The 25,979-nt window shown below is 36.3% G+C and overlaps 8 protein-coding genes and 1 non-coding gene across 16 annotated transcripts in view; 5 read left to right on the top strand and 4 right to left on the bottom strand.

The window, feature by feature from the left end:
* The first annotated feature begins 1,206 nt into the window (after nucleotides 1–1,206).
* Nucleotides 1,207–3,833, top strand: LOC112467984 (stress-associated endoplasmic reticulum protein 2). Its single transcript, XM_025036964.1, has 3 exons — nucleotides 1,207–1,500; nucleotides 2,221–2,293; nucleotides 2,981–3,833. The coding sequence occupies exons 1-3, from the start codon at nucleotides 1,417–1,419 to the stop codon at nucleotides 3,016–3,018; spliced, it is 195 nt and encodes a 64-aa protein (XP_024892732.1). The 5' UTR covers nucleotides 1,207–1,416; the 3' UTR covers nucleotides 3,019–3,833.
* Nucleotides 3,834–4,469: 636 nt separating this feature from the next.
* Nucleotides 4,470–6,328, top strand: LOC112467983. Its single transcript, XM_025036963.1, has 5 exons — nucleotides 4,470–4,696; nucleotides 5,025–5,269; nucleotides 5,442–5,622; nucleotides 5,719–5,817; nucleotides 5,884–6,328. The coding sequence occupies exons 1-5, from the start codon at nucleotides 4,648–4,650 to the stop codon at nucleotides 6,003–6,005; spliced, it is 696 nt and encodes a 231-aa protein (XP_024892731.1). The 5' UTR covers nucleotides 4,470–4,647; the 3' UTR covers nucleotides 6,006–6,328.
* Nucleotides 6,329–6,489: 161 nt separating this feature from the next.
* LOC112467972 (putative malate dehydrogenase 1B) lies at nucleotides 6,490–8,656 on the top strand. The gene is made up of 7 exons (XM_025036939.1): nucleotides 6,490–6,633; nucleotides 6,711–6,926; nucleotides 6,983–7,293; nucleotides 7,416–7,705; nucleotides 7,790–7,980; nucleotides 8,099–8,231; nucleotides 8,466–8,656. The coding sequence occupies exons 1-7, from the start codon at nucleotides 6,490–6,492 to the stop codon at nucleotides 8,654–8,656; spliced, it is 1,476 nt and encodes a 491-aa protein (XP_024892707.1).
* A 339-nt stretch (nucleotides 8,657–8,995) lies between these two features.
* On the top strand, nucleotides 8,996–15,217 carry LOC112467977 (protein AAR2 homolog). Of its 2 annotated transcripts, XM_025036950.1 has the most exons (6): nucleotides 8,996–9,488; nucleotides 9,610–9,725; nucleotides 9,796–9,949; nucleotides 10,023–10,298; nucleotides 10,410–10,842; nucleotides 15,158–15,217. In XM_025036950.1, the coding sequence occupies exons 1-5, from the start codon at nucleotides 9,316–9,318 to the stop codon at nucleotides 10,816–10,818; spliced, it is 1,128 nt and encodes a 375-aa protein (XP_024892718.1). In that variant the 5' UTR covers nucleotides 8,996–9,315; the 3' UTR covers nucleotides 10,819–10,842; nucleotides 15,158–15,217. The 2 variants fall into 2 exon arrangements, with proteins under 2 accessions (XP_024892718.1, XP_024892717.1); XM_025036949.1 differs by lacking the exon at nucleotides 15,158–15,217 and having other exon boundaries at nucleotides 10,410–10,849.
* Trnav-aac lies at nucleotides 11,233–11,305 on the bottom strand. Its single transcript has one exon. It is a non-coding gene; the product is annotated as a tRNA-Val (tRNA).
* LOC112467978 (golgin-84-like) lies at nucleotides 11,537–17,978 on the bottom strand. Of its 5 annotated transcripts, none has more exons than XM_025036954.1 (9): nucleotides 16,268–16,379; nucleotides 15,434–15,873; nucleotides 15,219–15,368; nucleotides 14,636–14,950; nucleotides 13,190–14,272; nucleotides 12,822–12,925; nucleotides 12,598–12,624; nucleotides 12,259–12,435; nucleotides 11,537–11,769 (listed from the first exon to the last, which is right to left on the bottom strand). In XM_025036954.1, the coding sequence occupies exons 2-5, from the start codon at nucleotides 15,860–15,862 to the stop codon at nucleotides 14,048–14,050; spliced, it is 1,119 nt and encodes a 372-aa protein (XP_024892722.1). In that variant the 5' UTR covers nucleotides 15,863–15,873; nucleotides 16,268–16,379; the 3' UTR covers nucleotides 11,537–11,769; nucleotides 12,259–12,435; nucleotides 12,598–12,624; nucleotides 12,822–12,925; nucleotides 13,190–14,047. The 5 variants fall into 5 exon arrangements, with proteins under 5 accessions (XP_024892722.1, XP_024892719.1, XP_024892723.1 ...); XM_025036951.1 differs by having other exon boundaries at nucleotides 15,434–15,880; nucleotides 16,268–16,378; XM_025036955.1 differs by having other exon boundaries at nucleotides 15,297–15,368; nucleotides 15,434–15,880; nucleotides 16,268–16,374.
* Nucleotides 17,979–18,553: 575 nt separating this feature from the next.
* Nucleotides 18,554–21,577, bottom strand: LOC112467976 (histone PARylation factor 1). Of its 2 annotated transcripts, none has more exons than XM_025036947.1 (5): nucleotides 21,269–21,577; nucleotides 20,247–20,789; nucleotides 20,010–20,158; nucleotides 19,665–19,903; nucleotides 18,554–19,318 (listed from the first exon to the last, which is right to left on the bottom strand). In XM_025036947.1, the coding sequence occupies exons 1-5, from the start codon at nucleotides 21,443–21,445 to the stop codon at nucleotides 19,017–19,019; spliced, it is 1,410 nt and encodes a 469-aa protein (XP_024892715.1). In that variant the 5' UTR covers nucleotides 21,446–21,577; the 3' UTR covers nucleotides 18,554–19,016. The 2 variants fall into 2 exon arrangements, with proteins under 2 accessions (XP_024892715.1, XP_024892716.1); XM_025036948.1 differs by having other exon boundaries at nucleotides 21,299–21,575.
* Nucleotides 21,578–22,134: 557 nt separating this feature from the next.
* Nucleotides 22,135–25,122, bottom strand: LOC112467974 (sorting nexin-2). 2 transcript variants are annotated; one of them, XM_025036941.1, is made up of 8 exons: nucleotides 24,876–25,122; nucleotides 24,396–24,647; nucleotides 24,074–24,320; nucleotides 23,829–23,993; nucleotides 23,617–23,738; nucleotides 23,522–23,530; nucleotides 22,976–23,275; nucleotides 22,135–22,895 (listed from the first exon to the last, which is right to left on the bottom strand). In XM_025036941.1, exons 1-8 carry the CDS (start codon nucleotides 24,975–24,977, stop codon nucleotides 22,548–22,550), a joined length of 1,545 nt encoding a protein of 514 aa, XP_024892709.1. In that variant the 5' UTR covers nucleotides 24,978–25,122; the 3' UTR covers nucleotides 22,135–22,547. The 2 variants fall into 2 exon arrangements, with proteins under 2 accessions (XP_024892709.1, XP_024892710.1); XM_025036942.1 differs by lacking the exon at nucleotides 23,522–23,530 and having other exon boundaries at nucleotides 22,548–22,895; nucleotides 24,876–24,977.
* Nucleotides 25,123–25,295: 173 nt separating this feature from the next.
* LOC112467975 (phospholipid phosphatase 1-like) overlaps nucleotides 25,296–25,979 on the top strand; it is a 31,705-nt gene continuing 31,021 nt past the window's right edge. Inside the window, exon 1 of the mRNA XM_025036943.1 lies at nucleotides 25,296–25,432. The gene's annotated coding sequence lies outside the window, so the exon portion shown is untranslated. The remainder of the gene's footprint in view (nucleotides 25,433–25,979) is intronic.

Here is a 25,979-nt window from a genome sequence, read left to right as displayed (position 1 = left end):
GGTCGCATGGATTATGATCTCGTCCGCATTGTCCTTTCTTTACCATTTGAATTTCCTGCCTGTAGGATTCGCGAATGAGTCCACGCTCACGTTTCTCTTCCGCGGGCGGGCAATCACTCCGCAAATCGATCGCCGTCGAGAGACGAGAGAAGTTCAATTCCGCAAACGCGCGATTAGAATTAGGTACCCGAGTAAGAGATATAACGATGAGAGTATTACGTTTCAGTGATTTTACCGAGAGACTAATGTTGGTGGGAGTCTTCGAAAATAAACAATTTGTTGTTAGATGTAGTGATTCTGGAAAAAAAATATATAAAATTTCTACGTATACAACAACGATCGCATAGGCTTCGTTTCTTTCCCTGCGCTCCGGCGAATTTGTTGCTGGAATTTTGTCCTACATGTTTCTTGATGTGAAGTGACAGAATTTGAGAAGTTTATGTTTTTTATATTGGACAGTGTAACAAAATTTTCATGTGCATCCATCTCTCGAGTTATTTAGGATGGATAAAAGATAATCTTGCTTTTTCATATCATCACTTTAACAAACGATATAAGACACACAATGTGCTTTTCACTTCTATGCCATATATTTAAAGCACCAAAAATTAATGACTATTTTAATTCTGAAATAACTAATCATTTCAACAGTAGTGATACATCTTGTTCTTTTACATTAGAAAATAAAAAGTTTAATCAGTATTTTAATTGATCGTAAAGTAATTTATTTTAATAACAATAATAATATCTCGTGTATTAAAAATTCAAAAGTTTAATCAATATTTCTATTAATTCCAAAGTAAAATGAATAATTTTAACGGCAGTGATACGTCTCGCTCTCGTATATTACAAAATCAAAACCAATCAATGTTTCAATTAATCCTAAAGTAAAGTAAAATAATTTTAATGGAACATCTTGTTCTATATTAAAAAATCAAAATTTTCCCGCCGCGAACATGGCGGACGTCCATCCTCTTCCGATTCAGATGAACGCTTGCTCTCTTTTTTCGCTTTTACGTTCGCTGTTCGCTTTTTCTTACATTTACACAGTCACGCTCGGGAATAAATATCGCAGCTGCTGTCGAGGGAGAGCAACGTCGATCGCCGCGGACGAACGCGAGGAACTCGCTCAATCGATCACGGTGGTGACAGTGTGGCACGAGGGAGCCGGAGCGGGCTGTCGCGCAACTTCACGTGTCACACGGCGCACACACGTCGGCGAACGCGTCGCGGGCGGCGGGGGCACGTAACGACGCTCGCGTCACACGTCTCGCGGACGCCCGGACACGGTGCTCGGAAGTCGGACGGTACATCCATCGTTAACGGTGATTTGTCAGGGGGAGCACGCTCGTCCGCGCTCATCTCTCATCTCTCCTGCCGCGGGCTCTTGCCGAGGGAATCGTACGGACGTGGACGATGGCGCCGAAGCAGCGGATGCGCATCGCGAACGAGAAGGCGACGAAGAACATCACGCTACGGGGAAACGTTCCCAAGTCGACGGTGAGTCCTCGCCGTGCCCGAATCGCCGGCGGCCGGCCGTGCGGTACTCCGGAGCGGACGGACCGCTCCGGAAGCTACCTCGCGGCTTTCAATTCGGTTGTAAAATCGCGCTGGATATCGTCCCCGCCGAAATCCGGCGGAAATTTCGAGAGGAGGATCTTCACGGAGGTCCGTCGCGCCTGGCGCAAATAACATATGGACGAGGGTCGAAATGGGTCGAGATGGAAAGATTCAATTTGTATGCGCGATCGGCAGATCGCGATGATTTTCCTCGCCCACCGGGTCACGCGCGTAACTGTCAGTCTGAAATATTGAGGTTATAGACGGACGTTTGTTCCTGACAGATGGCTGTCAAATGAGATTGGACGTTCGGTCGGAAGATGGTTTACCTCGTGGCGAAAGAATCTTGAGTGTGTCAACAGGCAGAAATCTTCCATATGTAAAGCACCCAGACAGCACGCATGTCTAAAAGACGTAAAGACATCTTTAAGTCATCTTTTAGACATACGTGTCAAAACAAACGTTGAATTAATTAATTTATTTATCGATTGAATTAATTTATCGATAATGTCTCTGTCGCGATGTTTATCCATATGCTCCATTTGTTTACTCAAATGGACGTGCCTGGTATCCGATTCACTTTCGTTTATATGTATATGTGTTCCATCTGTCACCTGATACTCATGTCTGTAGCTAAAACAGAAACTTTTGTTACACTAGAAAGCGCAAGAGGAGGGATCTCCGGTTGGGCCCTGGCTCTTGGCTCTGTTTCTCTTTGTCGTTTGTGGATCTGGTGAGTATGATCGCGTGTGATGATCTAGATATGTCAGTTTGCAATCAAACTTCTCTATCTTTAATACCTAGAAGCAATCAAACACTCTGTTCTTCGTATTTCCTCTCCAGTTTTTATTCTATTACAATGAAACGTCCACGAATCAAAAGTATGCTAAAATATTTTTATTCTATGCATGCATGGCCAAGTAACATAATGGGAGTGGAGAAGAAGCTAAGTACAGATCCTAAGTATGCTGGGGATAGGGAAGTTTGGCAGTAACTTTATACGCAACTTGTTTGTGATATTATATAAATTTGTAAATTTGTCCTTTAAGCACTTATCAGTCAGAAGTCATTTGTATTTGGAGGGGTAAGGCTGCGGTCCACTTGACACTACAAATGCTTCGAAGCATTCCTTTTCTCTTTTCTTTCAATGAAGAAAGAAGGAGAAGAAGAACGCTTCGAAGCATTTGTAGCGTCAAATGGACCGCGCTTTAAAAGCCATAGTGGTGTAAGTCAAAAATTTTAAAATATTGACTTATGTGCATAGATGTAATTTATATATTGTATAGATTGCATCTATGCACACGAATCGATATTTTAAAACATTTGACTTACACCACTATGGCTTTTACCCCTCCATTTAAAGGTTTATACGTTTGTATTATTCTATGAAGCACCCTTCAATTGACATTGTTTGTTACAGCCGTGTTTCAAATCATCCAGAGTATCAGAATGGCTTGAAGATGAGGGAGATGAAGGCGCTACTGTTGATCTTTAGACCGACAAACCAACTCGTTTACAATTCGTCGATATGCGAAAGAGACTGACAAACCGTTTTAATATAGATTGTAAAGAAGATCGGAGATTACGGGAAACATGGCAAAAGTTTAGACAGTAGCTGAGAAATTATTTTCATTTTGCAGAAGAAGCTCAAAGAATTTATTTATAACACCTAGCATTTATAAGCGTTTAATTTAATTGCGCTACGCATAGACGAAGGGAGAGTACTCGAACAAAAAAAAAAAAGAAAAGAAAAATGCTGTCCCGAGGAACCCTCTGCCAAACTCAATCGAATCGGGAAAGAGAGAAAATGAATTTGCTTGTACTCAATTCTTTATTATATTCCGAACGTTTAACGTTTCTGTTAGCGCGGTTGTTTATAATATTTACTTCCAAATGTATTCTTTCGTCTATGTGTATGTAGTAAATAATTGTATATATACACCCACGAATGATTTATCATGCAGATTTCTCTCCACAAGCAGATCTGCCCAATTGGCAGCGCGTAAGCTCAACTCCGATGATTGGACAGATCTGTTTCAAAGCATTCCACTGTAAGCAGTTGGTAGCTTTCTGTTGTTATAATGACCTTTGTATGATGCTTATGCGTTAGGCAATATTCGCGACAGGTCATTATAAACATAAACTTATACAAATATATATTATACTCTCAAAGAATGATTTGTCTATATGAGATATTTGCTACTGACAGTGCACACATTGTCTCTTTTAATAAAGTATATTATCAATAAAGATATATATTGTTTTACATGAGACATGTTAAAGTGATTGTATCTCTAAAGCAGTCCTTCCACCTGATTGTCCATCCAATTGTGATATGTTTTTCAATCCAAAAAAAAAGATGCGTTTATTTTGTATTCGTTATCACTATTGGATTATTGTCGAATATCCCAAATTCAGTTGTGTAAACGTTGCGTTTTATCCATTTTGCTCCTCATTCAAAAATTATTTTACTCAAGCATCTTCAAAATATCTTTGATTTTTTTGTATTGTATATATATTTAAATCTTTCTTTTTTATAAATTGCAAAATAAATTAATTTTACAACTATTCGGTATCGCTAGTGAATAATTCCTTAATATTTCAAATTTAGCAGATACATTGCGCTTTATTCATTTTTCTCTTCACTTAAAAATTATTCTTGTCATCTTCAAAATATAATCTTCAATTTTGATAATATTTAATATACGTATATTTCAAATTTCTCTTTGGTAAATTGCAAAATAAACCGATTTTACAACTAAATTATCACGCTATTGTAGAATAGATGATTCTAAAATGGCGCCACTCGTAGTTGATCTCTGCGATAGATGGTGTTCAAGATGGCTGTTTATCTTCTTTTTTTTAGGCTCATGACCATCTGTTCTTCCGGTGAACGCAGCGCGAAATCATACGGTTGCTAATGCGCGTGCGGAGGTAAACGTAAACGGTTGCTTTTGTTTTCAAATGTCGAGCGAACCGGTGAGGTTACTCCGTGTCTACGTGCCAATTAGAGATTGAAAGATTGCGGGGAAATAACTGAAAGTGAAGGCTTCGATCACTGATTCAAAATATTAATACAGTCGCAAAATGTCCAGCATATTCAATTTGTTAGGCGGACTCGCCGAGCCTGACGAAGGTAAGCAAAATGTGTTTTTACGGTTAGTTTTTCATAAAATATATATCGTACCTCTGTGTGGGACATTTTTATTTTGGAACGTTCTAAACTGAACAATTATATTATTTTGAATAAGAATGATGTTTTACTGTAATATATGAGAAACGTTATGGCTGCGTTTGCTTTGGGCGCTTTCGTGCTGAAAGCGTCAGTCTATCTTTATTGCTCATTACATGTTAAAAAAGGATGGAGTGATGCTTTCAGCACGAAAGCGTCCAAAGCGAACGCAACCTATATTGGATAGAAAACAAAGTTGGAAAATGTGTGTAATGTATCAACTTGTTTATAGGTCAGATAAAGCCCATGGAACGATCCAAAACGTCTCACGAGATTAGATTGAATTCCTTAAAGACGATGGGAGGTACAAAACCAAAGGGGCTTTCAATAAGATCTACCTCTGATATGAATATATCGAGCATATCTTCGACCAAGAAAAGTATGCATGATAAAGAACAGGATTGTTCAAAGTTGAAAGTAACGCAAGTAGATTATCACGGACTTCCAATATCTCCTGGAAAGCAAACGCCAGCAAAGGTAGTAAAACTTACTTTTGTCGTATAAATGTATTTTCAGTATATATAAACATAATATACATTAAGCAATTAAAATAGAATTTTCTTTTAAGTCTTAAAAAAAGATTTTTAGAAGGAAGCTAAAGATATTTAGTCTATCTGCTGCAAATTACTTGTAATATTTATCTTTATAGAAACTATTTGCACAGTCACCCAAGCTTAAAGAGTTCGTGCTGAAAGAAGCTACTAATAAATCTACAAAAAAGCAATTAAACGATGGTGTTTTTAAGAAACCATTGCTCCTTAAGAAGAATATTAGAAGAACCCCCAAATCGGAAACACTGGCGCATTGGTGTGACCCCCAACATGATTTTGGTAAACAATTATCCTTATTTGATAGAGAAATAGACAATTCATAATTTAATTGCGCTATTAAGATTTGAAACACTTACAATTTAATTTTTCGTACAGATTACGGATACATTGAGGCTGTAGAAAAAGAATTTAAAGATTTGCTCTCTAAGGAGAAAGAAAACATAAAGCCTTGCGAAAAAAATGTGCTTGCGTCAGGTATGAAAGCTTAATGTTATGTAATATTTATAATATATGTTTGCTTATCAATTTGATTTTTTCTAGATTCAGAAAACGTGCTCTTGCTAGATATTCCGAAACTTGTTGTCGATAAATCTCCCATTGAAGAGCTTCTCTCTCCCGACTTAGCCGAAGTGTTTGATATATCTGACAACGAAAATCTGTAGTGATATAACTGTAACAAGAATTATTTTAATTTTATAATTTCATAATTGCTTTTTTGTAAGAGTGGATATTCAAGACCCAACTAGTATTATAATAATTTATTTTCTGCAATTGATATGTATTTTTGTATTTATATCGTTAGAACACACTATAATAATTAAGTACTCATTAAGTTACATTAAATCAATAAAAAAAAGATTTGACGAATGTGTAGTTTACATCACGATATTTATATGTATAACAAAGATAACATAATTTAGGTGCTTTTTGAGTCTTTATGTAATGAGCTCGCAGTCATTTTAATTACTATAAGTGTTCTTTTATTCTTATTAATATATCTTAAAATAAATTACATTGTAAATTTTATATATGAATAAATCATTTTATTTTTAAGTGATTTTTTGTTTTAGTTTTTACATATAAAACAATATTCATATGAATACGTCATTTACACGAAATAATGTATGTCAGTTTTTGACTGTAAAAATGTCAGACAAATGTTTTATCGTGATAGCAGGAACTATGGATAATTTATCATTTCACTACGCCTGCTTCATCGCTATGAATCTTTCCAGGTCATTGCCGAATTTTCACTTCAAAAAAATTTGTAAAGATGCAACAGAATGGGAGGTACACACAGAAACATCTTTATAATTTGATCTCTTATTGACATTATTATATTATCTTTAAACTCTAATCATTTTTAGGCTTGGATTCGTGCAATTTGCAAATTGCACGGCTGGGAACACGCGAAACCTCCTTTGATATGGAAACAATGCGGAATAAGCGGTACCAAAGTCACTTACATAGGTGATGTCGACAAGTTTCGCGGACTCTTGCTTGAATATTACAATATACGTTTTGACCTTACGAGAGAGGAATTGGAATTATTAAAAACGGATCTGCTGCGCGTAAGCAAATTGGTGAAAAAGGCACGGTTAACAATTCCATCTTATATTCTTGTACTCTCGTTATGCAGGCACACGAAGTAGAACGGAAAATTGGCCGTTTAGAGACAGAGGACGAATATCGTCGTGTGACTATTGTAGGCGCCGATAGATCGCTATGCCTAGACCTAATTCCTCAGTTAATGACAGTAAAGGAGTTACATTTGTCACGCGGAATTGTTTTTAGTTTATACGATGAGCCAGAAAATTTGTCTAAGCTTGAAAGGATAACGAATGATATAAAGAATGTCGATGAAAGTTTAAATGCAATAACGATCATACAAGATATATCAAATGGATTACGCGACTGTGATATATTAATATTTCTCGAGGATATAACAAGGTATGAATAAAAAAGGCTTATAATAAACTAGTGCTTATTCTAAAAATAAGCATTATTTCGAGATTTAGAAATAAGATAAACGCTTCATTCTTTGATAACGTTATGAAGTAAAATATTTTAAGGGAAGAGTGTGAGGAACACGATACTTGGTATCAGAGGAATTACGACCGTATGAAAACATTGTCAAAGCAAATTAATGAGTACGCCTCATGTCACATTAAGATCGTATTCTGCTCTACGGGTGCGACGTGCCTCTGCGCTACCATCCTGCGGAATCTCGTAGCAAAGCTACCCGAAACGAGTATCGTTGTTGTTAGCGCTCAATATGGATTAGAGGTGATAGGTGATATCACGGAGTCTCTGGGCACGGACCGGCGGGATTTCGGCTGTCCCCCGGTATGGGGATTTCTGGGTGCAGTATCCGACTATACCTTTTGATCTGTTGAGACAAATATGGAAACATGCGATATACATTGAACAATACTGTGAATTATAGGCATCAGTCAGTTTGTAGATGTGTGCCATATGGTACAGAAGTGTAATGCATATAGTCTGCGGAATGGCGATACTTTAGAAGCGAAGGAGAGCGTGACTTCGAAGTTGCTAGGGGTCGAGCAAGCCGAATTAAAATGGTTTTTTTCTTTCAAGGATAATAAAAATCTATACGAGGATTATCTACGGCGTAGGGTATAACTAAAAGTTCTTGACATTGTGCCCATGTATATTTTGCGTTATATATTCTCGTTTATTTTTTATTAAAATATCTAAAAAAAAGATCTGAACTTTACAATCAGATATATCTTAGGTCACTACTCAACACCAAGCTAATCCACAAAAAGAAAATTTGCGAAAATGCAGGGCCATATGTGATCTATTAAAATTATGGTACAAGGAAAGCGTCGGCGATGAAATCATAGCTCTAGGAATCTCGTCCGATGGTAAACAATGTGTATTTTAAACTTTTAAAAAAGTTGGGATGGAAATAAGATTTGCGTAGTTGAAGAATTCATTTTTAAATTTTATTTTTAAACTTGAATGCACATTTTTTAGAAAAATTAAGATCATTATGAAGCAATGAAGAGCTCTCTTTAACGCACGCTCTCCATTCTTTAGAAATATTCATTTGGGACGATTAGAAGGTAAAATCTTCAACCATGATGTCTTCATTACAGGCAGTTTCGGTATTCCGAGTGGAATAGTGTTTTCACAGCCGGCATGTTTGAAGATTTCGGACGACGGTACGCGAGTTTGGGTGCCCTGCGACGATTTTCCCTTGCCGGATATGCCTGTATCAGTATTTCGCAATTTGATCGCCACAGCCGTGGAAATTACACGACGGCTAATGAGCGCAGATAAAATATAAGCTAAAAATCTCGAAAAACATTTTACTAAGAGATTATAATACCTTCGCGATAAATAATTCGTTAATGTCCATTATTTCTACCGATGTGGATTAACTTTAATATCTCTTTTTATTTTTTTTCTAATGCTTAGAACTGAAAGAAATTAATAAAAATAAGTTGAAAGATAAGATAAAAAGTAACTTAAGCCGATATTAAAGTTCATCTGCATTAATACAAATAAACATAAGAGATTCGATAAAACGCGTTGGTGTTCTACAACGTTTTAAATGTACCAGAAAATTGCGTCGAAGAAGTTCGAAGCGTGACCACAGTCACCGCAGGGCGCAGATATTGCTGCTCGCGAGAAATAAATTTCTGTCAATAAATCCTGCTTCTCGAATGACATACGCGAATTAATTTATAATATAGACGTGACAAACGGTTGCTACGTTTTATTGTAAGACCCAGCACAATATATTAAACGTTTGTCTGTAATACAGATTGATATTTTTATCTCGAGACCCAAAATTATGCTCGTACAGTGATTTTAAAGGTTAGGTCCTTTGCGATAACGAGTCTATCATTTATAAATCCTATTGTTATGTCAACGACGCAGTGTTTGCTCGGATAATTTATATTGAGCGTACAAGTACGTTTGTAACAAACGTAGTGACGCAAAATGGAAGTGGATCAAAATGTTGCACAAGCTCTATTGACACAAGGTGCCACGCTGGTTTTGCTAGACGTACCGCGGGGCACCGACATCGGTATTGATATAAAGTCCTGGAATGTAGGACAGAATTTTAAAGGGATCAAGATGATTCCACCTGGGATTCACTTTGTACATTACAGGTAATACACACGTGCTAGCGCAATTCCAAATCCTTACGTCACAATTGTCAAACTATACAAATACTTGAGTATACAGAGACTGTTTAAATTCGCCGAATGATCCAGTATTTATTTTTTATAGTGCGGTGAACGAATTTGGCGAGTTGGCGCCTAGAGTTGGCTTCTTCCATGATTTCCAGAAAGGTGAATTCTTAGTAAAGAGATGGGATAACAAGGAGGAAGATTTCAGCTCGGAACGTAAGCAATCAGGATTATTGGTAATAGCGCGAGATCCCATATTAACGTATTACATGAAATCTTTAAACAGCTGTACCTGAGGAGACAGTTCAGAGGTTGAGAGATAACATAAAAGAGTTGGACAGGTATTTAGGACCGTATCCGTACGAGATATCAAAACCATGGGCGAAATTAACAAACGGGATCACAGCGTCTCTCGTGACGAGATGCTCGCCACTATGCGGGTAAGTAAGATGCGAAATCTTGTCTACCTAAAATTGAAACTGAATGTGTAGCTGTTGGAACATTGTATTTCAGTTACGTGCGATCTGCTTTGGAATTGGAGCACTGCAGCGACGCTTCGAGACCACGTGGCAGAGAATCTAAGAGCAAACGAAAGAGATCCAGTAGGCTCACGGAGGAAGACAAGGAGGAGGAATTGCTGCCGGATCTGAAACCGAGGCCTGGTACAGAACTCAGGCTCACGGAAATGCCGGATAAGCATTATCCCGATGACGCGACTCCGAGCGAGATAACGCGGCATTCTCTCGACACCAGTTACGTCTTGGACACCACTCTGAAAAAATTACGAGAGTAAGTCCGGAATTGAAACTTAGCTTTAAGGCCTAAAGGCGGAAAGTTGTGATTCGTGAAAAAAGCGGGTTTCGTGTGAATATCTAAAAGTAATTGTTTGCAAATTTTTAGACCCGTTGAGATCATCGGGGAGATGCAGCTGACGTTCGTCTGTTTTCTAGCTGGTCAGAGCTTGGACGCTTTTGAGCAATGGAAGAAACTTGTATCATTGATTTGTGGCGCGGACAACGCGATTCCACAGTACCGTTCTATCTATATGGAATTTCTGCAAGCCCTGGAAGTGGAATTGTCGTATGTGCCGGAAGAAGTGCTGTGCGACATCGTGGCGAGTAATAATTTCGTGTATCACAGTCTATGCAAGTTATTCGGGAACATCGAGTCGAATTCCGAGGTGGACGGTCGATTGAAATCGTACGCGAAGCGTTTGCAGGGCCGACTAACCGCGAAGTTTCTGTGGGACTTTTCGAATTTGCTCGAAGAGGCGGACGATGAAGCGCCTGTTGTTGTAACTCTGGCATAAACGCAAATAAATAATGATCATGAGGTACGAATCAACAGCGTTGTCTTTACATGACTTATAAATAAATAAATAATTATAAATGAATCATATCTTTCAATATTTTATATAAACTATCTATAGTTCTTATTGATCAATATTATATTTAATTTTTGAATTTTATTTGATTTTTTTCCATACCAAAATCATCCTTTCTTTCTCTTTCACTAATTTCACTATTTTAATTGTAATTACTTCTTTGATAGTCATTTCAAATCACAAAGTTACAGTACAGTTGAAAATATTAACAATTAAAAGTTATACTTTGATAAATCTTTAATTTATATTATATAATAATTGTACTAATTATATTATTATAGTAATTACATTATTAGATAATAAACAACAGTTTTTCGAAGGATTAAAAAAAAAAAAAAATGTTTCCGCCCGGGATCGAACCGGGGACCTTCCGCGTGTTAGGCGGATGTGATAACCACTACACCACGGAAACATATACCGGGACCCCTTTTCGCTACGTACTTACTTCACATAGTATAATAAAATAATTGAATGTGTTATTTTATTTTAAGATTTATTTATTATTTATTATTAATTAACATTAGAGTTACAGAAAATTGGTTACAGGGTTCTAAAAAAATCTTACTAATTGTTCACTAAATTCGATATACAATTTCTTAACAATATATACGCCTAATCAATTATAAAAATTTTCTTACTTTTAGTCATCCAAGTTAAAATATTTATTTTTTCTCACAAACTGGTTGATTTAGCTTTATGTCAATAAAGTACATATATTATATTTTTCTAACTAAAGTATGCTAAAGTACAACGTGCTGATACCTCTCAACCTGTAGATGAGAATTTGTTTTCCAGTAACTATCACAAAACTACCATGCTGTCCTTGGTTTCTTTAATCTCTTCGCTCCCCTCGTTAGCAGTACGACTAGAATACAACTAGAAAACAACAAATTTTCACACAGTGTGTAATACAAAACCGTATTGCTTGCTTTTTTCCACTATTTACAATACGATGTAAGATTATTGGAGAGAAATATTCTACAATATTTTTTTCGACATTGAATTAGTATCTTATGTATATATATTATCCTATTTCTTCTGTGTGTTATATTCTAATAAAACTAATATTTAGTTTCTAATATAATTATACAAGATGTAGGCTGTTTGTTTAAATCTTATGTATGTAGAGTTTCTAATTTCGTTAGAAATCTCGGGAGAGAAAGATCAAATAGTTCCATTCCAATAACCCGCAGCTGAATGTGAAAATAAACAAAGTATTTCGAAACTCTACCGAGAAACTGAAGATGGCAATTATTGTTTTATAAATCATCAAAAGGTTAAATACGTTAATAGCTTATTATCTGGTTGACACATGACACGAATTAGAAAATTATAAATAATAAGTTTATACGTCTTAAAACTCACCACGCGTCTTTGTATCGGGATTACTATCGGGATTCTATCACGGTTATCCGTTAATTTGTGTATTGGTGTAAGTTCAATTTCCGGTGGCATGATATAATCTTTGACTTCTTCTTCTACTTCTTTTTTTACTTCGCCTTGGCTATCATTCGTTATGTCAATCCGGTCCCAGCGCGGTTGCTTTAAGTACACATGAGAGTTCAATTTAATTTATAATTAACTTTATACATAGAGGAGTTTGCAAATCGAATAATAACAATAATATACGATTAAATTATTGCCAATTTCTTTTACATGCGTCTTATGTATTTTGAACTGACCGATCTATCGTGGGATACTTACGTTTGAATGAATACACCTTATATACCCCTAAAACAGATATTTCCTACTCAGTATGTCTGTCACGTGTACATTTTATTACATTAAAAAAAGATATATCTTTTCTTTACTTAAATACTTAACAAATTTATTACTTTTATTTCTTCATGTTGAAGCCAACACATTTTTATTTCAATTGCAGCAATTATTAATTAATAGTTTTGGAATTAATTTATGTATAAACTGACCCTTGATAGCGGATGATATCCACATATCCACGGTTTCGAGGATACTGCCACAATGCAAAACATAAGTAAGCATATTGTCAACGTCTTCATCTTTCTTTCTATTTCTGCAAAATCGTATCACATATAATTATAAAAAGTGACGTTTTACCGTTGTAATATTAAATATGTACTAAAAATAAAAGTCGAATATTATAGTTACAAATCAGTTTTCCACGAGCTTAAAGATAAAATTGTGTTAATATAACAAGAATGAAGTGATCCTGACACAAGAGTTCTATGAATTTTCAAAAAAATTGTTCTTCCTGAACAATATCTGTTATCATGAAAAAAAATTTATAACTTTATAAAGTGAATGATAATTAATTCACCTGTTTTCTTCCAGCGATAATACTTTCTTATTTCGTGACTTCACTCGTCGATGGTCACTTTAGACACAAATTATGAGGAGTAAGTTCTTCGAGCTGCTTTTTATAACGTCGGTGATAAGATTTTTTTTCACTGTTATTAATCGATAACGCCGTTTTATTACATTTATTTCGTTGCTAAATCATTTCTCCGTATCATCTGCAACATATTGCGTAGTGCCATTTACCCTTTTGACTCGACAGTGACGTAAAGCATACGATATATACGGTAATTGTAAATATTTATTTATTTAACAGAAAATGAATGAAATGGTCGAAGTAGATAGACTACCTTTTTTTTTGCTCGATCTTATTTATACTTTTAATTTCGAATTTGTCCTCCACAGAAGTGTAATTAAGACTGGGAATTAAGTATAATATCGAAAAACAGAAAATTGTTGCTCTAATAGTTTAGCTTTGAAATTTTAATTCTTGAAAATTAATTTTACGAGTTAATTTCGTCAACTTTAATTTTTATTTCAATTTGTCCCTAGACCGTTATTTAGTTAGGACGATTGTAAATATTCAGCAGTGTACGACTTTGTGTGCGGTCTACGTTTTGCGTGTTGATGTAGCATTTCCAATATCGTGCATCCATCGCACAAATTGCCAGAATGGCAAATCTAGCGTTTTTTTTTTTTTTTTAAGTATTGGTTCTTGGAATACTGGCGAAATTGATTATGATTACATTACTGGAATAAAACCCAAATATGACAACGAAGAAAATATAGTTTTTATTAATGCACATTGAATAATAGACAAATAAAAAAGAATTCGCCAAATACATCTATTAATGATATTAAGGGCATGCGAAAGTTATCTTCATTCAGGTGCAGAGGCGGCCGTTTCGAGGGCTTGCTTCTCCTTGGTCAATAGAGTGATTTTCTCGCCGTATTTCTCACGAAGACTTTGAAATAGAGATAACTGGGTTTCATATTCTTTCTTAAGATCGGCGTTGAGCCGCATCGCCGCGTCCATCTTGCTAATCATCGTGTTATGTCGATCGCGTTCCTCGGAAATCTTCTTTTCCATATTATCAACTTCAGCCTGCAATCACATGTTAGTTTAAACGTACAGTAATCCTAACACTAATGATGCACACCATCAATGATAATTTATAGTAAAAGACTTTAGAATGCTGAAGAAAGCAGGTGAATTGACAGGAATCAATTCGATCGGAATTCAATCTATATATGGATGGTTCTAATTCTCGAAATTAATCCCGAAGTTTCTTCACGAATTCCTTCTTATTCTAAAAGCCAGAAGAGAGCTCGAGAAGAGATATAAATGAAAGAAATGATGAATGCGAAATCTTTTCTTCAAGCAAGAGCCTGTTGGGGGTATCTTTTTCATTAATCGTAACTCGCATATGTAGAAATAAAAAGGGAATAAAATATATCATCAGCTCACTTGCAGCTGTTTCACCTCCATGTTACGGATCTGCAATAGATCCCGCGTGATCGATACCACCTCCTTCAACGAGGTCACCTGATTGTTCAGGGCGTTGATCTGGTTCTCCTGATTCGCGACCACGCGATTACGTTCCTCGTACATCAGTGCCGTCTGTACCAGCTGTCCGCGTAATTGTTCCACCGATTGTTGCAGAGGAATATCCTCGTCGCCGCCGTGATTTATTATCGCGTCGTAGGATGTTTGCAAGGCGGCCAGCTTCGTCTCCGTGTCTTCCAACTTCTTCCGGTAACTGTCGCACTCCATTGTTCTTTTCTGTCGGTCATATAAGGATTGTTAGACTTTGCACGAATGTTAATAACATATAAGGTGTATGAGGGATGGCAAGATTCCGCTCGCAAAGTCAACTATTTAATTTATTGTAGAAAGAGTAGTAGGATTTTTTAAAAATCAATAACACTTGAAATATAATAATTAGAATTAAATTCAAGATATCATCAATATACATTATATATGTTTCAGCGTTAATTATGTGGAAAGAGATATGACAAAAACGACCCCGCAAGAAAAACTGATTTTTTACTGGAGATTCAACTTCATTATCAAGCTGAGGTGATTCGGTTCTTTCAGGACAGTCCGCGTTCTCGGAGGATTTTCTCACCCGCACTTCCGCCTCCAATTTGGATATGCACGCCGCATTGTTACCCTTTGCATTCTGCTTTGACGTATCGGCCTAGAGATAATAATAATAATAATAAATAGCGAAATTTGTCAGTTATTTATTGCTTTTGCTTTCACCTTTTCTTCATTAGCAGATTTTGACGGTGACGTCTCTTCGCTTTGAAGAACGATCGCAGAACTGATAGATTCTTCAGTGGAAGTCTCTTGCGCCTCGGCTGGCATCACATCCACGTCCTCCGCAGGCGCACGAATGATCTCTGTGACTATATTAATAGTCTCTGCAATGGGTAGATCTGGATTGGCGACTTCTTCTCCGACAGGTATGTTCGCGTCGTTTGTTGCTTCTGTCGAACGCTCGGTTTCAGCCTGCGCGTTTAATACCTCTTTTGCAACTTCTCCCGCGGATGCGGCTGCATCTTCCGGCGTTACATCGGTGCTTTTCACCGCGATAATTGCGACTGTATTGTCAGCGCAATCGGGCTTTATCGCTTCAACTGGGGGCGCGTCTCCGCCGGCTGTGAGATCTGATTCCTCTACTTTCGACATCGCTCTTTCTCCTTTTTTCTACAAGAGTGATGAAAATTGTAATTTTTATTGTAACGGTCAATTCAACGTGGTAATTCCGAATCACGAAGAGAATGGAAAAAGACAGCAGGGAAAGACGGTTGACTTTAAAAAAAAAACAGACGATTGATACTTTTCTTTTGTTCACATTACGTTCTCTATTCAAGCGAATAGAATGTCACGCGCTAGATTCTTAATATAATAATATTCTCTCCCTCTAGTATAATAATATTAAATAATAACTTTCAACATGTATGTCATGAATTATCAGAGCTAATGACTGTGTTAATGAAATGTTTCTAATATTAACATTTGAATTCCACAATTCTAAACAGAACAATTCATTGCTGATCATGAACGGTTTGCGATATGTCAAAGATAATTTACCAGAAAGGACAGTGCACGGGTATATATCTGATATTTTTCAAATAAAATAAAACACTTTCATCGAAACACCGCTGTTAACCGGAACGACTGGACATCGACGACTAAGCTGAAGCGTAAAGTATTTTTGGCTGTTCGCTGTTCGTTCGCTATTCGTTCTATTTCGAGCATCGTCTCAGTTGCACTTTAATAATATTCGTATATAAAGGTACTGACATAAACAGTTTGTTTACAGAGATTGAATTATTTTTACTTGTATTTTTGTACATTTTACTGAATTATTTTTACATTTCTCCCATTAAGCATTATATATTAAATTAATTAAATTATTTGATTTGATATTATAAAATGAGATTCAACATTATAAAGTACAATTAATGTGAAAAATTTGTAATAATCTCAAGAAATATTTGTCTCGATAAATATCTAAACTAGATATTAAAATTAGTTTAAATTCAAATTTAATTAAGTTAAGTAAGCCAAAATTGTATTAAAGAAATTCAAGTAAATAGCTACTAATTTTATATACGATTGTTTCAGAACATACAGCATTAATGATTTGTCTGAAAATTTTCCGAAAGTATTTTAAAATATTAAAAAAATATTATTCTAACGTTCCTTATTTAAAGAAAATTAATATGAATTTATTCACTTACCAATCTATAAAAAGTCAAATTGATATAATAATAAATATTTATAATTCTCTTATGCTGTTGAATTGAAGTACAAATTCAATAATCTTTAAATTATTTATGAATTATAATAAATAATTTTTCACATCAACATGGGAGGGAAATAACAAGGTAACTTATTGTTTCATTTCAATACTGATAAAACTCTCTCTATATTAGTATATTCTTTATTTTAGTTTAACATAAAGTTATCACCTAAATTTTATTTCATACATACATTTCTTCCATTTTCGCATTCAAATGGTAAAAAAACGTGTGTATGTGTGTGTTGAAGCAAAACATTATATTACTCAATAATAAATAGTAATAAATCAATAAATTGAAATAATTTAATAAGATAAAATAAAATGATATAAAATAAGTCAACGGTAAAAAAATGAAAAACAACATCTTTTTCCTTTAACATCTAATAATAACTGGCACAAGGCCTTGTACAAATTGTTGTATAACAAACAATTATTATTTGATCCACTACGACTGGCGATGTCGAGTGAAATGTTATCCTTGATGGATACCTGGTAATATCTATCAAGTTAATCGATTCATCGTATTTTGTTGTTTATCCGACATAGAGGATATTTTCACGATGATAGTCAGTTTTTGGATATTAATCCCACGCTTCATCAGTAAACATTTTATTATCGATAAACACGTTGAAATTGACCTCGGCAGAAACTAAGCGAAATTCGTCATTTCATTAAATTTTATTTAAGTGGAACGTAAATGATTACGTTCGTTTAAATGATTACGAAATGACAGATTTACTCGGTTTCTGCCATCCATCTACTATAATGCATTATAATAATTCTGCTAGCAGATTTGGTGTATTTTTATTGACAAAATTTATAGCACTTTATTATAGATCTGTTTTTGACAGATTTAGCCATTCGGGTATATAAAGTTTATGAAAAACTTCCTTACCTATTGCTTTGTTACCTGTATCGAAAATACCTAATATCAGGTGGAATCGAAGATTATTCGTCGGCACACTACTTGAATTCTTGAAACAAGCTAAATGTAGCCTGCGGATTGCTTTGATGGCACCGGCACCTCACCTCTTATTATCTGCTGCACACGCGTATGATTCATGTCGGTATATTCGCTTCTTCTTTCTTTCGAAAGAAGGGGAAAGCCTGTGAGAATTCGATGGCCTCTCATACTCTTACCTCTTATCTATATGCACGCATGACTTATATCGGATATTTTTTCTTCGAAATATAAGTTAAACAGAGGCTATTGATTCGGGATAGATTTAATTACAATTTTATCTGGGAACTGATTTTTATAGTGTGCACTTGTAAACACAAAGACTGCGGCTATTTATTCCTAATAAAATGATCTTTTCAGCATACTCCGAAAAGGAGTTTTACTACAATTTTTCTATCCGTGAGTGTATGTAAGCGCAACATAAATTCGAATAAAAGAGAATTCAAAATATATACTTTTACAAAATTTGTATAAGAAGACATTTCGACCAGAAGTATCCAGATAACGAAATCTGTGTCCGTCTCTGTTGATATTTTGCTGATGACATAACAAATGCACTAGACATAACAAATCCAGCATCAAATCTGTAATCTTTCCCAACAAAATTTGTCGTAGACTTGATGAAATTTGTATTCGACAGATTTAGCTGTCTGGGTTCTCAATTGTATTATGCTCGATTGAATTAGGTGAATTATATTCAGAGATATTTTTTATTTTAATATGAAAAATTCATGTTTATCTGCATTGAGATATATCTTTCATCGTATTTATCATTTTCCTTTATTCTTTATCTTTACTTTGTCACTGGAAAATATTACAACACCTGTACTGATCCTACTGTTCATATTATCACTAATTATCACTTTATAAATACCATTTCAAAAAATTTGACATTGAATCAAAGTATTGAATAATATTAAATAATAATTCACACACACACACATATAACATATACATACAAAATGCAGTAATTTGTTCGCAATAAGGTATCAGACAGATTCCATAAAAAGACCGTTATGCAATCAAGATTTAATAAAATAATATATATGAAAGTCGTCTTTAAATATATTTTTTTAAATCACACCCAAGTCACAACCCTTCTTCCTGTTTTTCAAATGTGCTTCGAATATTTTCAACAGATGTGGCCTTTTTAAATGAGTGTAAGCGATAGACAGCATTTGCAGAGCTCTAGTTTGTACGTGAATGCTGCCGTTCGAGAAGAGATCGTGTCCCAGCTCTAAGCAAGTACCGAAGTCGCATTCGTCCGCGGCTATCGTCGCCAACCTTACGATCTCGTCCAGCTTCGCGATCGGCGTTTTTCTCTCTTCCGGAGTACCAGCTTCCTCTATCTGATTCAATATCTTTTGCAGATCACCTATATAAACCAGGGAGATACTTATTTACATTGCATATGTCTATAACGGCACGAAATTTATGTAATAATAATCGTGAATGATTTGAAAATGAAGTTAAATTAGAAAATAATGATTTGAAATACTTTTTGCCGTATGTATAATTGAATACATTAGTTATCTGGTATGTGGTGCAACCTCACAATACACGACTCTATACTTCTTTTCGTTTTTAAAAACACGAAGCAATCGAACAGTACAATTTATCATATAAAAATATCCTTCCTAAATATTATAGAGAAAAACACTTATTTAAACATTAAATTTAAGCGCATGGAACACTACATTAATGCATTTAATCGTACTTACTGTCTGTCGCTGCCAAATCTCTGTAACCCAATTGAGTCTTTTTATCATAAGGAACTACGATGCCTGCTCTGTGAAAGGTTCGTGCTACAACCCGTCTCTCTCTCGCTCGCATGTCTGCAGTATTTTTCTCCAGTGTTATATCGTGCTGTTTGGCAAAATTCTTCAATTGCGAATGCAAACGCGTTATGCTGGTCTTCTCGAAGGGATTGGCTGACTTCACTTTGTTTTGCAAATAACCGCTGTAATTTAAATAATATAGACAATAAAGGAATAATATAAAAGACTGATATAAACCTGTAGACGCAGATCTATATTAACTTTCTAAAATTTTCATATTCTACTTACTCGATAGCACCGAATATATTTTCTGCGACAGGTTCAAACACGCCATTCACGTTTGCTCGATTCGTCGCTACAAACACTGGTTTTTCAGCGGCATCATCTCGCCAGTAACCAAAATGTAACCCTTCCTTATCATCGCATTTCACAATAGTCTGTGGATATAATTCTTATGCTGAATCTACATTTCTAGAATACTTATTAATGCAATGTCATTTGTAGATATTGGTTTATTTTGTGTACCTGAAATTCCGGAGGGTCATAATAATATCTCCAGTGTGTCAAGTATTTTTCCTTATCGTTCTCACTTGAGGATATCTTTATCTTACCATCCAGCACGTCGTACGGACCCACAAGTTTCAAGCGAACAGACTTACAAGCCGAAAGAGGATTATCTTTTGATATACTTTTACAAAACTCGTAGAATTTAAAAAAATCGTCTGGCATCTCGACCAGAAATAGATCCATAATAATTCTTTCAACCTCAGATTTATTCTCAGATACGTTATGTTCGGTTGAATTATGTGAATTATATCGATTCAACGATATTTTCTCTCTCTCAGTCGACGCTTCTACTTTATCACTAGAAATGTCCTTATCATTCTCGTTGTTATCTCTAACGACATCAGTTCTCTCTGGACTTGGGGAAAGATTATGTAAATTTCTTTCATAAGGTTCCTGTGTCTTCTGCAATTTTCTTTCTGGACTTTTTGAATGCGCTTTTCCGTTATCTTTAAAAGGATTTTTTCTCTTCTCTCCAGTCGCCTTCTCAGTTTTTTTTTCTACCTGTAAAATCGAAAAGAGATAAGTAACGACTGTGCATTCGAGCGATTCCGATCAACTTAATCGGCGATTGAATTTAACTGACAAAATTGTTTAAAGCAAAATTTCGAACTATATAATTCGTTGTTTCCCTAATCATTTCTTCCATATGTACAATCAAAACTAACAATTCTATCCAAGTTAATAAGGCTACGGTCAACGTGATGCTACAAATGCTTCGAAGCATTCCTCTTCTCTTTTCTTTCAATGAAGAAAGAAGGAGAAGAAGAACGCTCCAAAGCATTTGTAGCATCACGTTGACCGTAGCCTAAAACACACAGTACAGGTATTATTTATTATAAGTTAATTACCAAATAAAAGTGAATCAAATGTTAACATATTAATCAACTATAAACGGGTTTATTGTAAATTATTCACCGAGCAAGTTAAATCATATGTTAATATATTAATTAATCTTAGCATATCAACCGCAAGTTTGTTACGTTTTTCATCAGTTGAAGATTACACGTTACCGTTTCCTTTTTTGGCGGGTGCTTATATTTGCTCTGATGCTGCGAATTTTTTTGATAGCACTTAACACCGTACTGGCAGGGAACTCGCGGATCGTCTTTGTACGCCTGCATTTGGGAGTCCTTGTTGGACGACATCGTAAAAAACATATTACACTGCTCGATTTTTCGTCATTATCGATAAATTATCTTTGTATGCGGTCCGTAAGACGCAAAAACACACCGTTGAGGTTATCTGCTTTTTAGATGTCTGTTCCACTGTTCTTTGTGGCTACACTGTGCTACACTGTTGTACTTTCTGCACTTTACGAGGTAAATATATACATCGAATATATCTATTTTATTTTGAGTGTTAAAAATGTAACAGTCCAATTACAAAGAAAAGATCTATCTTTTGAATCGTTTATTTTTCTTCTTCAATTATTTAATTGTAATTGCAGAATATATAAGGCAACTACAAAGACAAAGTCTGTTCATTTTAGTTACGCATTCTTTTATTTCTTCCTCTTTCCCTCTCCGAAAATGCGCACCTGTTGCGTTACCTTCTCCTTTTTTTTTTCAATTGCGTCCCAATAAAATGATGAATTAGCCTCTTAGCTGCAATTTTTAAACTTTACGCTTAAATGTTTCCCCTTCCTCTTCCAAAATTTAAACGTACTCGTCCCACTCGTCGCAAAGTTGTTTTATCAAACGTAAGAGTTTCTAATTTTTCAGGTTTGTAAATACATTTGTATCTTATCCTACTAAACGTGTGGAATGCAAACATTTATATAACCATGCTTGATCTTTATTATTTAGTAACATTCTTTAACAAATTGTATAATATTTCATATTACGTATAATGTATATATAATATGGATATAAAGTAATCATAAAGAATGAATATATTATATATTGACAATAATTGAAATGTAATAAAAATTTGAGACTTCTAGTTACGTTCGTCTAATTAGGATGTAATTCTCTTCTTACACTTCCAGTGAACTGGCATACCCCCGAATCGCACGTTTGCTCTTCCTCTGTTCCTGCTTTATTTCATTTCATATGCAAACTGAAACAAAGCAGGAACAGAGGAAGAGCTTCTCTCTTGACGAAGCCCAAGAATTCTCTTGATAAGATACGCCGCAATCGTTGATACTGAACGAGTAACTTGTCCCGACGAACATCACAGAAGTTTCTTCTTTCGTGTTATACGGTAGGTATCGGCCTTATTATCGTAATAATCGCTTCCTTTCGCTTTCAACGGAATGTTTTACGCCACCGCTCGTGCCTCCGGTAAGAAACTCTCCCAGTACTTAACGAGTTGATTCTGATGTTGCAGCATCGACTCCAGGTATTCAATCAGCTGCTTCTTGAAATCCTGCACCCTAACTAATTCGAAGCGTTCGACCTCCTCCTTTATCATCTTCGAGATATTGTCAAATTCTTCCTGGCCTCTATCCACCTTCGCCTCCCATTCTATGACCTCGGTAGCTGCTTGACTCGTCTTGTCCGTTCGGCCTGATTGCTCGAGTCGCGCCTTCTGTTCTCGTTTCTTATTCAACATCAACTGGGCGTGTTGCCAATTTTGAAAGACTTTCACTCTCTCGTGAAAAACATCCTGTAAAGCAACGTTGTATGTAGAAAAAAAATGTAAAAACATCAAAAACACAAATGCAATCGTAAATGGTAAACACCAACTTTAATTGCACCAATAAGCGCGACGTAATCCCTCAACATTTCTGCAAATTGATAGAGATCGCTGTTGCTTTGCGTCTTCCTGATCACTTCCACCTTCTCCAGAGTTTCGGCCAGTTGTGCCAAAGCTCTGCCAAGAGACGCTCCCGGCTCGCCGTGACCAAGAACGGCAATCGACTTCGCCGTAGCACCAGTGCAGTTTGCCAATTCCCTTCTTTGATTCGTTAAGGAATCGACCGCGGAATGCAAAGCGCGTAACTGAATATCAAGGGAATCTATCTGCGATGTTTTCTCTTCAAACCACTGCAAAAGAATACAGATTCTTATTCACTTCATTTCTCTTCAAGTAACAAATAATCATGCATGACAATTGGTATATATCATTGTTTTTTTACTGTACTGATATAAATTATTGTAATATATATTTTTACGATATTATATTGTGCGATAAGAATTAATGATAATTTGATTGATAGCCTTGTGGACTTAAATTTAAAAAAATACGTGATAAATAACGAATCTCCACACGATGATTTCAAATGGACGTACCTTACCCTCCTATTGCAAGCAACAAAAAATTGTTTCACGATACTTCATAGGAAATACATGCAAGAAGAAATATGTTTACATTGAAAGAATCTCACCATATCGCTCTCGTCCATTTTGTATGTTATTTTATTAACCGTTTCCCCGACTTTGTTGAAAAGCCGCATTACTCCTTTACCACTCAATGCAGACGTATTAGTGGCCTTGGGCAATTCTACATCTGGAAACAAAATTATTATTGATATTAGTCGAAAAAGGATTTAATAATTTATTAAAAGTGGCATGTAACTTGTTAATAATTATCATTTACCAGCTTCTAAAAATTCTCTGAAATCAGGATCAATACTCAGAACTGGATGTGCAGCTGTTCTGTTCAAATACCTCTCGAGGGCTGCTCTACGTCGCTCGAGAAATTCAGTGGAACTCGAATTTTGTTCCTGACTCTTGTCCCCGGACATTTTAATCTTCGTAGTTCCTGTTAACATAATCCACGTTTCTCGATGACTTTTCTACAACCGCGAATAAACTGAACAAAAATAAATTTCACATTCCTACCAATTACACTTTTTTCTGGGGCCGGTGGAATTATCCTGCCATTCCTGAGATACTTCTCCGTCAATTTATCGTGAAGACCTAGAAAATCGCTGAAACGCCGAATCACGCTAAAGTTCCTTTTCTTAAAAATAAGCATATTCGTTCTCGTCTCGACTTTGTACGCGACATAGGCACCCATTCCGTCACCTATCTTCTGAGGCGAGGTAACAGTAATCTTCAGGAAAACTTCAGACGTATCTGCCGGGACCTGCGCAAATACAGCAAATAATAAATAGCACAATGTAAAGCTACAATTGTACATTTTACGCAATCTAATACGTACCTCTTCTAAAGATCGAGAATGAATAATGTTTGTGGACAGACGATCCGCGTTGTCGTTGATAGGAACATCGTGAAGATCCCCGATATCCGTGTTCATCGGTCCTAGCGGAGGACTCAGGGGACCCGGAGCCGGGCTGGACATCGAGGAGAACGAATTCTCCTCCGGCATGTCTCGCAGGGACAGCTTTGGCAATTCCGCCTGGACCTTGGACACTCCGTTGTAAGGCGACGCATCCTCCAGTTGATTCTGTTCCTGCAAAACGAACGCGAATATGCTCAATTTGCTCGCAAACCCGTCAATTTTTATTATATATTTTTTTGTAAAGCGTTAATATCGAATCTCGCGCAACTACGCGCAACTACGAACGAATGCAGATCATTCTCGCAGCATCGCGGAACAGGAGCTCGTCGGGATTACAATATATATAAATTTTTTTTTGCTCCTGCTCGTAAAAGATTAATCGCTGGTCGCTGATGATACCTGCAGCGCGGACGCGAAGATATCCTCGTCGTTGTCCTCCAGGTCGTCCAATTTCGTCTCGTTGGTGTCGAACAGAGGCGGCGACTCCGTCATATCGGCCATCTTCCTCGGTTCTGTCTGGTTCTGTCAAGCGACGGCGGCGAGCGGGCGAGCAGCGACGGTTACGCTCGTCGTGGCCGCCAGGGATCGGCCCCCCTGATGACGATTACGCAGTGTGTCGATTATCGCTGTCGGTATCGACGATCAACGCCCGGCGGCTGTAAAGCCAGTACAGGCTCGCAAGCGTGCAACTCGCTTCCGCGCGAGAGAGCGAGACCGTACCGCTCAGTACCGCTCGCGCGACTCGAGGCCCGTCCTTTGTATAGATGTATGTGCACTTTTTATCTTTTCTCCTTTTCTCTCCCACGTCTAATTGCGCGCCTATTTCATCCCAAGTACAGAAAGTGTAAAATAGCGCAGCTAACGAAGAACAGGGCCGTCGGTGACGTCGGTGTTTCATTAAAATCCTGTTGTCACTATCCCACTTGTCCGCGTGTCAACGCGGCGAGTAGCTGCAGGTTCGTTTTTTAAAGGCATTTCCTGCAATTCCAGTTAGTATAATCTTCTGCACCACAGGGGTTCCCGATCTATCGGCTCCTCGCGAGCGAGATCCGACCTCGTCAAGTTTTTTTATCCGACTTGCCAAGAAATGTCAACGTTATAAATATAAAGAAATTTTTTAACGAAGATAATTTTGTTCTTATATGATTTTCAGAAATAAAATTTCCGGCTCCCCGCGGTCACTATAAAAATTTTAATATGAAAAGTTGGGAACTCCTATATTTTTTATAATGTGTACTCTGCACTGTTTTTTAATCTCTGCGTTTTAACTGCAATGGTTTTATTAACGCTTTCATTCGTCATCTCTCTCTCTCTCTCTCCACTCTCCGCGATGCTCCAACATTTATTTTATTTTTAAATGCGCAAAATATATGTGAAAAATCTGTCCCTTTTAGCTGCATTAAATGTGTGTGATAATATTCTCTCTTCCTCCCTCCCTCTCTCACTCTCTCTCTCTCTCTCTTTCTCTTTTCTCTGTATTTATTTTGTATAATTAGATGGGTA

The sequence above is a fragment of the Temnothorax curvispinosus genome, unplaced genomic scaffold (genome assembly GCF_003070985.1).
Source record: "Temnothorax curvispinosus isolate PA1 unplaced genomic scaffold, ASM307098v1 QBEX01017949.1, whole genome shotgun sequence".
In the NCBI taxonomy this organism is placed as follows: domain Eukaryota; kingdom Metazoa; phylum Arthropoda; class Insecta; order Hymenoptera; family Formicidae; genus Temnothorax; species Temnothorax curvispinosus.
Note: the sequence above shows the minus strand (reverse complement) of the source record. Positions and strands in the feature narration are given on the sequence as shown.